Genomic DNA, 12,638 nt, shown 5'->3' on the forward strand with positions numbered 1-12,638 from the left:
TCTCATCACAGTTCTGATACTAATTCCTGGTGTGGTCATATCCTCCCAGCTCACAGGACTGTTGTGGGGAAGAGTACTCTACCAACCTCCCGTGATGTCTCTTTCTATGAGTGCTCGAAAACACCCCTGATAACCCAGGATGTTCTCCAGATTCCTTTATTTGGCTGGCCTCCATTTAGCATTGCTTTGATTTTATAAGGAGCCTGCCTTTCTCTGCCAGGCAATATTGGGCCACAGGTACAAAGGTTGCCAGCTCTGCCCAGGGGAAACCAAACAAAACAGAAGTTGGGACTCTGGCCCAGCCTTCTGGATTGACAAATCTCTCAACGCGCTTGGGAGTGACAACAAAGGGACTAAAGGGAGGACAAATAAAAAGGTCACAACGTATATTTATTCCCCACACGTTACATTCTTCACCACAGTTAAAACTGAAGAGTTAAAAACATTGTGGGTGATGATGGATTACAGGTGATCATTTTGTTTCCTGCTAGTCATCTAGAACACTCAAAGCTCATCTATCTCCCCAAGAGGCTCCCTGAAAGCAACAGGGGGACAGCTGTCCTTTCTAACTATGGAGCCTTCCATTCAATTATCTGTTACAAGACTGAGACACTGTCACCTTGTCTGGATCATAAGCTCTCTTCCTTGTCTTCTCTTTACCCTTCTCACACCTTTGCCAAACTCTATCTGTTCATGGTGAGTGGAGGCCTCCAGGATTTAATGAGGTATCCAAACTACTATTGAGCATGGATGCTAATTTCACTGCTACATGGGCAACTACAGTCTCACCTCCCTGCAAGTTCCTATAAAATGCTACTGTTTTCCACCTTCATGAGACCAGCAGCTGATCATGCAGGCTGCTGGCTCTGTTGTCCCTTATCAGGCGCAGTCTACTTTCACAGTAAGGGAGAAATTGTGCTGATATTCCTCTCCAGTAGAAACCCAAGTGTCCACTATCACCTGTGTAAAGGGACAGTGAGATAGGCAATGAATGGATGATAAGACTGATGGGTGAAGCTCAAGTCTCTCCACCTGGTGAATGAGAAACAAGCGGGCACCAGGTACAAATCATGATTGTGACTAGATGTTTGAGATCACTGGCAAAAAGGATCTGAGGAAAAAAAAAAATTCCTATCAAAATGCTCAATTTGAAGAAAGTCACAGAAACTGGTCTTACGCACCCCAATAAGACTGCCCCCTCCCCCTACAAGGTTCAAGTTAACAAAAGCTTCTATACACATCCATAATGGAACTTTTTTCCATGCATACAGATAATCCAAACTGCACTGACGACATCTTTACGCCCCAGATTGTAAATGGCAGTGAGCATTATTAGAGCAGGACACTCAGCTGGAGGAGCACTGGGAATACCCGGCAACCTGAGAGGATGTTTGTGTTTAGAAACTGACTTCTAATCATGAAAGAAAATACTTTTTTCCTCTTTAAAAAAATAAAGAGGAGATGAATACAACCCTCAAAAGCCCCAGGTAGCCAGTGTGTGTGGCCCACAAACACAAGATGGTGAAGGCTTCTTACAGAAAACTTGAAACATCTCGTAGATGAGGCTGAAAACCACCCATAGGCCCCACTGTAGAAAATACTTCGGTAACTGACTTTCTGAGAGCTAGAAAGAGGGTGGATGCTGGTTTGTGTTTACAGCTTGCTGGCTCTTTTTCGGGAAAAAAAAAAATATAGTTTGGGGACAGAGGGAAGGAGAGGGAAAGAAAAGGAAAATAAGAATCCGTCTTAACATGCAGGTCCAATAATTTTTTTTCTTTTTTCTCTCTTGGATATTCCAACTGGAGAAATGGCAGAACACATGGCTTCCAGTCTGTACATCGAAGGACTCAATTCTCAATGGTGCTGCTGTTAAAAGAACATAAATCCAATGAAAACCATAACAATCTAACCACCACCAACAAGTTATCATTAAGAGCCTACTGTGTACAAAGCACTGGGATGGGTCTAGGAATGAGAAATACCATCTGACTCTCAAAGTAAAAGCATATTCAGAGTAGAATTTCAGAGTAGAAAGGAACCCCAGGGATCGCCTAATAGAAGCCTTACTTGAAGAGGAGCCCAATTTCCACTCTAACAGCTAATATATAGCACTTTAAGGTTGACAAATCAATTTTAGATCCATTACACTAATTGAATCTAACAACAATCTTGTAAAGTAGATATGAACACTCCAGTTTTGCAAAGCATATACTGAGGCTGAGAAATCACTGGTCCAGGGAACATAATTCTAAAGATAAAGCCATAACTAATCCAGGTTTCCTCAATCAAGTTCAATTTTATTCTACCACATCATATTGCCTCTTGGTATCATTACCTCCATTTTACAAATAAGAAAACTTGGGGCTTGAAAAGTAAAGTGGGTAACCTTGCCTTTCATAGCCATCCCCAATAATAGAAGGCTTATTACCTCCAAAGTCCATTTCACAACTTGATATGATTTTCTTAAAAAATTCTTTATATTGACATGGAATCTGCCTTCCTATAGCTTTTACCATTTGTCTTAGTCCTTTCTAGAGTCAAGCAAGTAATTCACTTTCCTTGTGACAGTCTTCCTCTTTGGGAGCCTTCCTTTTAAATTCAAGGTCAACATTTTTAATTTCTTCAAGCCACTATTATCATGTAAAATGTGAAGGTGTGTAAGTCATAACCCTCAAGACTCTAGATAAGGTAAAAGCTTAGAGGGACTATCCTATTTCCCTTGTTTCAAATACAAGCTTTAAACTAATTCAGTCTGCATTTAAGCCTACTTTTTTCAGCTGCCATACTACTGAATCATATTGGATCTCACAGTTTGCTCATGAATAACCCCTAGGTCTAACTCCTAAATCCTTTACTTGCATAGATTTTTTTTTTTCTCTTTAAGGATAGGTAATGAGGAGGAGGATTTGGTATTATCCAACAGTGTGAAACCTACATTACAAACAATATCAATAAAATTTACTACATATCTTTTAAGAAATGATGCAACTACACTAGGAAGAATCACCTGCAAATCTAGGCAGGCACTAATCTAAATCCAAATAGCAATATCTTGCTTATATACAGTGCCTTAAATTAAAAAAAAAAAAAACTTGGTCATGTATATTGTATTACTCTTCTTGGGAGTCCCTTTATCAAGGCCCCTCTCTAATACAGCTCTCTGATACAGACTTGAGCTCTAGGTTCTTGAAAGCTCTGCCATTGGAGGTTCACAAGCTCTATTTCTATTGTTGAGGACAACAATAGCTATTCAGAGAGCTTCCTCACCAGAGACTGAACCTACAAGGAACAAGAAAAATAACTCATGGAGTGGTTGCATACTGGTTGGATGGAATATCCATGTCTGTGAGATAGGTGGCTCTGCAGGTACATTACCTGTCTCACATATGAAAAAACTTGAGGACAAGAAATTAAGTAACCATAGGCAGAGAAACAACAGGAAGAGACAACAGAAAATGAAGAGTGGTACAGCAGAAAGAGAGCTGATAAGGACACCTTATTTTAAATCAGACTAGAATTAAATCCCACTAGTTGTAGGACAACAGGCTTACCTTCTCAGAACCTCAGTTTTCCCATGAAGATAATGACACTTGTACTAATTTACTCATTTAGAAATTGTGAGGAAAGTACTTTGCAGCTATCAGGGACATATAAATGATGATCACATGCTATAAAGGAAAGAATCCTGGACATAGACTATAAAGACTAGAACTTGTGCGCTCCTTTGCCACTTAAGATGGCAAGATTGTACAGTACCACCAGAGCACCAGACTTGGTATTTGGAATCTTGAGTTCTAATCCCATACCTAATCAACAACACTAGCTATGTGACTAGAACAAAGTCACTCATAATATTCACTAGCAAGGTCCTTACTGTATCATTTGATTTAAATTTGTAGACAATCTTGGGAGTAGAATGTTATTATGATCTTGAATTTATAGATAAGGAAACTGAGACTCATCCACTGAGCCACCTAAACTGCCTCATAATTTTGTTTATCAGAAAAATGTGGATCAAAATATATTATATAGTTCACAGGTTTATTATGAAGACATAATAAGAATCCATGAGAAGTCAACCTTAAAGTATTTATAAATCTTGTTAAGTTTGTTAATACTATTAATTGGGGGACTGTGGACCTAACCTTTCTCCTCCTCGGTAAAAAGGGATAACATTTATAATGTATCCCCACGACTACTGGGAGAATAGCCCATTTTAAAAATCACTAATGATTAGTAAATGTGAAATTCTCCATTATAGAGAAGAGCAATTAAGAGTTATTCAAAAATGTTATTGGTTGCCTCATAATAAGGAAGGATAAAAAAAAAAGAAGGGTTTTCTCTGTTGGATGGAAGACTGAATTAAACAACCAGCTCATCCCAAAACTCTGCCCTTCCCAAACTCTGAAATTCCATGTATTGCTAATGATGGTCATTTAGGACCTAAATGGGGACTCAAATCCAATTGTTCTGATTCAGGTAAGGGCTCTCTCTCCATCACTATGTCATGTCACCTCAGCAGGGCCCAAACTTACACCTTCACTGTTCATTCCTGCTGGTCATCATTGCTGGCACTAGGGGTCCGACTCCTAATCTGGCTTCTGAGCTGTTCTATCAACTCTGGATTTTGTTGCTGCATCTGCTGAGCAAACTGTTGGCCTCTGAAAAACAAAAACAGAAATATGCAATCAGAATAAATAAAAACCAATTGAATCAAAAAAGGAGATGAAAATATAAGAAAGCTCACGGTCCAAAAGGCAAAAAGAGCAGGAGGCTAGATCTCTAAGCTTTGAGACTCAAACTAAGGGTCTGATTATCACCCTGCTGTTTCTGATACTAGCAAGATCATCGCAATCAGCCACGTGTAAAACCCTAGAGCTTACTCTGGGTGCCTTCTTTACTTTCCAATTGCGATATGAAATTACAGAGTTGGCAGAGAATTCACTAACCATCTAATCAAAGGTCTACCTAAAAGAACTTTCTGCAATGTACCTGTCATGTGGCCATCAAGAATCTGCTTAAAGAACTCAGCTACAGGGAAGAAACCAAGCCCTCTCACTGTTCAGCAGAATGCCTCAAATTCTTAGAAACCTTTTCCTAATAGTAAGCTTAAATTCACCTCTACAACTTCTATGCAGCTCACTGTTCTGCCTTTTGAGGCCAATCCCCCTTCTAGAACCAACATTCAAATATTTGTAAATAGTTCCCATGTTCAGCATATTATCCTCCCTTACCTACTCCAGGTAGAAATCAGCTGAGGTTCTTCAATGGAACCTCCAGGGACCTGAACACAAGGCCCTTTATTATCTGCTGGTTTCATCTGGACACGTTCAGTTTAACAACATCCTCCCTAAATAAGGGGCCCAAAATTGAATTCAATACTCCAGAAATGGGTGGGCCAAAGCAGAGGACAGCAGGACTCCCACTTCCTTTTTCCTTCCCAGCTATTATGTCTTTTTCATGCAGCGTAAGAAGATGATGTTAGTTTTCTTGGGCACCAACAGCACACTAATTACTCATGTTAAGCTTGCATTACACTAAACCCCCAGATTTTTTTGTATGCTAATCATGATCCATCTTGTACCTCTGAATTTGATATTTTAAACCAAAAAGAATAACTGTACATTTATCCCTATTAAAGTTCATCTTATTAAATTTGCTCTAGGCTGTCAAGATCTTTCCGAATTCTTATAGTCATTCAAAGTGTTAGTTCTCCCTTCAGACTAAAAATCTGAGGACTCTATGCTATCAATGCCTTATACCTAAATCACTAGTAAAAGTGGTAAATAGTGCCAGTCCCAGGGAAACTCCCCTGAAGACCTCCATTTAAGGTGGAGAGTGGATCTAATCATTCAAGTTTTGAATTCATCTACCATACTATTGTCAAGCACAATATTTTCCAGAAGCACAGAAGAGACAATTTCAAATGTTTTGCTAAAATCTAGATAAACTATTTACATTTCCCTTTCTACTGAAGTCAGGAAGAATCTGACCATTTCCTTTTCTAGGTATTCATTAATCAAGTCTTTACTAAGGTATTTGCTAGGAAGCAAAGTCAAATTCATCGGCCTGCAATTTTTAGGTGCTATTTTCTTCCTCTTCTTGAAAATTATGACAGTATTTATCCAATCCTGTAGTGTCTTTTTCAAAGATCATGGACAGTAGATTGGCAACCACCAGCTTTAATTCTCCAAATGAACTCAATTTGGACCACATGACTTGAATTCATCACTTATGAAGGGGGAGCTAGATACTTTTATAACTCCCTGTTATCCATATTTGTTCTATTCTTTTCCCTGCAAAAATCAATCTCTTATCAGAAAAAACAGAAGCAAAAATAAGGAGTTGAGTAGTAGTAGAAATCAGGACTTCTTCTTTCCATTATCAGTCACTACCATCTCATCTCCTGAGTGCCAGTGTTCCCTCCTTTAAGCTCAAAAAGAAACCACCCTTGATGCCCCAGTATTACTCATCAGCTCTAGCTTGCTCAGAGGATTAGCATTACAAACACCAACTATGAGTACCACGCCACACTTGGGTGCTCATCCTCTTTGACCCATCCCCTTTTCATGAGCTCTCTACATATGACTTTTAAAAATCTAAGTTTAGGTGAGTTCCCTGTGCATCCAGTGTTCTCTACACAGTTTCCCCCTTTTTCTCTTCATTGAAATGGTTTCTCTTTGTTTCTTCAGATTTGCATGGTTGATCTCTTCCCATCCCTTCTGGGCTGATTTCTCCTGTAGAATTTTAGTCCATGGGCGTTCCACCTATTCTTTTACTGGTTCTTTTGAAATCTACCTTACCGGAATCTAAGATATCACAGTATTCCTCTTTTGCTCTTTCTGTAATTCTGAAATACAGTTCCCAAGTAACCACTGGGTCCCAACATTTTCAGATGAAACCTCCGAACTGCTGAATTCCATCTATTCCCTCAAAAACTACATTAGCATGCCTAGAATATTGAACTCTAAACTATAATAACTTCTTTTCTGCATATTACCCCCAACTCCAATTTAAGCAAAGGCATTTAAAACTCTCCACACATACACCAACCTCTTTAGATTTGTCCTATTCTACCGCAAAATCATGTATTCTAAGTTCTAGCTAAATGGACTCTTCACCACCTTCTATTTGTCCCATATTCATACCTTTTTTCACAATATCTCCATTAAAATCCTAACTAGAACTCAAGCTCAGCTGTCACCTTTCCCAGTTGCTCCATCATAACTTTCCTTTCATAGACATCATATAGCATTGTGTGCTCTGACAAAGATGGTAGTGATACTATGTGTCACATGTGCTAGGTCTATAATGACAAACATGCCAGTTACTTGAAAACAAGTTACCTAGTACTAAAAAGGCTTTCTTATTTCCTGAGCATGAGACTGAGATGACAACCAGAAAACTTTGCTTAAAGAACCTGACCAAGCCAATTCCAAACTAGCATGAGTCCTTGGGGTTGCCATTTATGATTGAATGGGAATAATAATACTGTCAAGGGCATAAGAGAAAACTAGAGAGAAGTTGGGGGGAATGAAGAGAATTAGCTAATCAGAATAATTTCTGGTTCTTTCTTTCTTTCTTTCTTTCTTACAAATGCTTTCTCTTACAAATTTTCATTTCCCTAGAGAAGATACACTTGGAGTATAAAGGGAGTGGAACAAAGTAGGGAAAAGAAGGTAGGTATCAGAGCCAGGACATTTATATAAGATAGTAGTATATACTTTGTTGGAGTTTAAGACAATCACAGTATGGCAGGATGCTAAATTTCACTGATCCAGAGATACAGGTAGAGAGAGGCAGATGCAGAGAGACAATAGCAAAGACAGATAAACCAAGAGAAAGACAGAGAGAGATAGAAAAAACACTATCCTTGTAGAGCATGTTAAAGAGAGTCCTAAAGTAAAGGGCAAAAATTTTCACAAGTCAACTCAAAGAAAAATCTTTTACATCTTCTAATTTGTATTATAAATATTTTAAGGTATTTCTCTATTCCTAAAATTCATTTAAGAAATGTTTTTGCTATTTTGGAATTTAGGATGTTATGTCACAGATAAAGAAACAGGTAAGATATAAGATGCATGGAAGAGGTACCAGCATCAATCTATATAAGGGGTCCCAGGGTAAAAGGTTATCACTAATGTGGGGAGAGAGGGAAAGGAAGAACAATCATGGAGACTTCCTATAGGTGGCATCTGAAGTGTGCTTTAAAGGACACATAGGGATCCAATGGGCAGAAGCAAGAATGCATTTTTGGTACAGGTAAGTAAGAGAAACAAATAAAAAATGCATAAGCCTGTACAGGAGATGGAGCAGTCGGATCTGGCAACAGTTGGTAGCATGTAAAAAGAAGGGTGCACTGTGAGAGAACCTCGAACATCAAATTAAATAAAAAAGAATCTAAAATTTAGTCAATCTGCAAAAAGAAACTACTAAAGGATTCTGAGATGAGTACTCATCAGAGCTCAAAGAGCGGTTAGTAGTGTGTTACTAGGGGCAGAAGGATGATGTAGAAAGAGAGAACGGTGAGAAGAGTTTTCAGGGAGTCTCCTGTAAAAGTTCAGATGGACAGTTAAAGGACTTTAGAAGGCAACTAACTGCAAGCATAATACCTCTCATACAGTAAGTGCTCAGGAAAACATAAATGTTCCAAATATTCATTCTCTATAGCAGCTACCCAACTTGTTCAGGAGAAATAAGAATGGTATTCTGATGCTTGTTCATGATCATTTGAGTGTCAAAAGTCAAACCCTTTCCTTGACAACATACTCCACTTAGAACTGCTTAGGAAAAGAATTGTCTTCCACCGAATGGTAAGGAGTGACAGAGCTACCACAGCCCCCTTCTCAGAACAGGCCCCAAGGTTGTCATGATTAAGTGGCTTCCATGAAGCCATGGGAGGCCACAGCTGAAGTCCAAGGCTGACTACTGGTGGGGGAGTTTGCTTTTCCTTCTGCTTCTCCTGCTCTATAGATGGACTTGATCCAGGATGACTTTTTTCCATTTTAAGAGTTCTGCTTCATCCTCCTCCCCTAACAAAGGCAAATCAACTTACGCCTGGATGAGGCTGGTGAGGTCATTTGGAGAAGAAGGGTTGGCTCCAGCAGCTCCCAAAGGATTGTGGCCACCTGATATCATCCCAGACATGCTGCAAGGAGAGGATTTATTACTCACAAATGAGCCAACTCTGGTCCTTCTGATTCCAGGTCGTTGGCAGGACAGACTGTTACAAGAGACTTGGTAAAGAATTAAGATTAATCCCTTTTGGATCCTTTGCTTTCCCTAGTTCATGCAGCTTCCTGCTGGAGTTTGACAGGCTCCCTGTAGATTCAGTAAGTTTTTGAATGTGCCCATTTCTCCCACCTTCTCCTATAATAAGACTGCTTGTGAATTGTCACATTTCCCAAGATTACATCCAGCTTTAAGATCTTAAACAATTATCAAAGATTCAAAAGAAAAGGCAAGAGAGAGTATTACTTACAGTTGCTGTACTTGAGGATTATTCATGAGATTTGATGCCTATTAAAGAAAATAGTTTGATGATTAGAAAGTTCTCTAATCATCCTGAACATCCATTATAAATCTCTAGATTAAATAGTGGCATTTTACATTTTAATAAATAAGAAGAAAAGTTCAAAACACACCATACCCTCCAATGCAGAACAAGATGTGCCTGTCACAAATTAAATCAACTACAATTAAATAAGCTTAGATCTAGTTTATCAATAAGGAGTTTTTATGATTACAACATATGAAGTACTGAAATGTGCAAACTATTCCCCCCCCCCAATTTATGGCTTAAACATATTTTGAAAGAAGGGGCAGGAAGAGGAATAGATCATTACCATACTCATGAAGCCTGGATTATTCAGCAAGCCAGCTAGTTGGTCAAAGCCTCCAGTGCCTCCTGTCTACAAAGACCAGAAACAGACTCTATTAGATGGCATTTGGCAAAGGGTAAATAGTACACAAATATCACTGAACTTCCCCATCACCACCACCAACAAAAAGGTTGGTAGCTTTTATTAATGGCTTTATATTCTACAAACAACCTGACAGAGCTCAATGTAATCTGATATTAGGCTAATTCAGGGTTATGAATGAGGGAGGTCATTATCCCACTTAAAGAGAAACCATCTTATGTATTTCACTCAAGTCTAGATACCACATTTTAAGAGGGACCCTGAAGCACCATCAAGGAAGAGTAATAGGAGAACCTAAAATACTGTTATATAGGAAGCTGCTGAGAAATTAAAGCTATTTAGCCTGGAGTAGATAACATCAAATAGGAAGAGGGAAGGGAGAGATACTTGGCCACTGTCAAATATTATAAAGACTGAGGAATCAGACTTGTTCTGCTTAACACTAAAGTGCAATGAATGGAATCAATTCAAAATAAATTTTACTTAATTTTAATTCTCACTGGAAACTGGGTGGATGCCCATCAATTGGAGAATGGCTGAATAAATTGTGGTATATGAATATTATGGATTATTATTGTTCTGTAAGAAATGACCAGCAGGATGATTTCAGAAAGGCCTGGAGAGATTTATATGAACTGATGTTGAGTGAAATGAGCAGGACCAGGAGATCATATACTTCAACAACAATACTATATGATGATCAACTCTGATGGACATGGCTATCTTCAACAAAGAGATGAACCAAATCTGTTCCAATAGAGCAGTAATGAATTGAACCAGCTACACCTAGCAAAAGAACTCAGGGAAATGAGTGTGAACCACTACATAGAATTCCCAATCCCTTTATTTTTGTCTGCCTGCATTTTTGATTTCCTTCACAGGCTAATTGTACACTATTTCAAAGTTCGATTTTTTTTTTGTACAGCAAAATAACTGTATGGACATGTATACATATATTGTATTTAACATATACTTTAACATATTTGCCATCTGGGAGAAGGGGTGGGGGGAAGGAGGGGAAAAGTTGGAACAAAAGGCTTGGCAATTGTCAATGCTGAAAAATTACCCATGCATATATCTTGTAAATAAAAAGCTATAATAAAAATAATAATAATTTTAATTCTCAAAATGGAATGTAATACCCTGACAAGCAATATGCATTCTTCTCTATCACTGAGAGTATACGAACAAGATTTCTTCTTAGGTATGGTACAAATTTGCTTTAGTGGAAGTTAGGCCTTATTTTTCTATCTTAGGAGATTTTAATGATTCTGTGAAAAGCTCAAGGAATAATTAGGACAAAACAGAGCAACAAATTGCCTCTAAAGGCTACCAGATAAAGTAACAAGTCACATCTGAAAAATGTTGTTGTTACTTATATTTTCAAATGAGCAAAACCCTGTGAGATGTGTGTTGCACAGTCTTCCCTAAGGGACCTGTATGTGCCAAAATGTTTGTGGCAGCCCTTTTTGTAGTGGCTAGAAACTGGAAAATGAATGATGTCCATCAATTGGAGAATGGTTGGGTAAATTATGGTATATGAATGTTATGGAATATTATTGTTCTGTAAGAAGCAGGAGGAATACAGAAAGGCTTAGAGAGACTTACATGAACTGATGCTGAGTGAAATAAGCAGAACTAGGAGATCATTATACACTTCAACAACAATACTGTATGAGGATGTATTCTGATGGAAGTAGGTATCTTCAACATAGAGAAGATCTAATCCAGTTCCAATTGATCAATGATGGACAGAATCAGCTACACCCAGAGAAGGAACACTGGGAAATGAGTGTAAATTGTTTGCATTTTTTGTTTTTCTTCCCAGGTTATTTTTAGCTTCCAAATCCAATTCTTCCTTTGCAACAACAACAACAACAAAATTCGGTTCTGCACATATTTATTGTATGTAGGATATACTATACATATTTAATATGTATGGGAATGCCTGCCATCCAGGGGAAGGGGTAGAGGGAAGGAGGAGAAAAATTCAGAACAGAAGGGAGTACAAGGGATAATGTTGTAAAAAATTACCTATGCATATGTACTGTCAAAAAATGTTATAATTATAAAATTAAAAAAAAAAAAAAAAAAAGGATAGTCTTCCCTTCCCATACTAAAGTACACCCCATTAAACTCCACATCACACAGAAACAGACAATAAGATCAGGAACTTACAGGGCTGGGTGTTTCTTTCATTTTCTGTTCAGCTATCTTGAGGTTTGATTTGTATGTGTCATTTTCTGGGTCCAATTCCAGGGCCTTCTTATAGTAGACTACAGCCTCTGTGTGCTTGTTTAAACTTGAAAGTGCTAAGCTGGATAGAAGAAAGGAAGTAAATAGCTTTAATGAAGAGGATTCCTATGTTCCTCCCCTTTCCCTACATCCAGCAAAGTTCTCAGGGAGGTTAACTTTCAGCTTCTCAAAATTCACCTGTTATCCTTTTTTTAACATTTTTTTCTTATTTCGCATAAAAATAATTTTAACATTCTTTTTTTTTTTTATTTGAGTTCCCAAATTCTTCTCCTCTCTCTCATCCTACTCTTTAAGACAATTTCATATAGATTATACATATAAAGTCATATAAAATATTTTTATATTACACATTTTGAAAAAGACAAAAAAAGTTAAAAAATTAATATATACATATATATACACACACATATATATACACACATACACATACACACACATATATATATGTATGTGTGTATA

General features: G+C 38.0%; 1 protein-coding gene across 5 annotated transcripts in view; it reads right to left on the bottom strand.

Moving 5' to 3' along the window:
• Positions 1-371: 371 nt before the first annotated feature.
• SGTA (small glutamine rich tetratricopeptide repeat co-chaperone alpha) overlaps positions 372-12,638 on the bottom strand; it is a 43,458-nt gene continuing 31,191 nt past the window's right edge. For 2 of the 5 annotated variants that reach the window (XM_074304375.1, XM_074304384.1), the window contains exons 7-12: positions 12,102-12,240; positions 9,846-9,911; positions 9,482-9,519; positions 9,056-9,148; positions 4,536-4,661; positions 372-1,866 (exon numbers count right to left, since the gene is read on the bottom strand). In XM_074304375.1, coding sequence (XP_074160476.1) covers positions 4,547-4,661; positions 9,056-9,148; positions 9,482-9,519; positions 9,846-9,911; positions 12,102-12,240 — 451 coding nt within the window. In that variant the 3' untranslated portion in view covers positions 372-1,866; positions 4,536-4,546. The remainder of the gene's footprint in view (positions 1,867-4,535; positions 4,662-9,055; positions 9,149-9,481; positions 9,520-9,845; positions 9,912-12,101; positions 12,241-12,638) is intronic. The other 3 variants (XM_074304393.1, XM_074304409.1, XM_074304399.1) reach the window with 3 other exon arrangements.

This window comes from Sminthopsis crassicaudata, chromosome 1, assembly GCF_048593235.1.
Source record: "Sminthopsis crassicaudata isolate SCR6 chromosome 1, ASM4859323v1, whole genome shotgun sequence".
NCBI classification, from domain to species: Eukaryota; Metazoa; Chordata; class Mammalia; order Dasyuromorphia; family Dasyuridae; genus Sminthopsis; species Sminthopsis crassicaudata.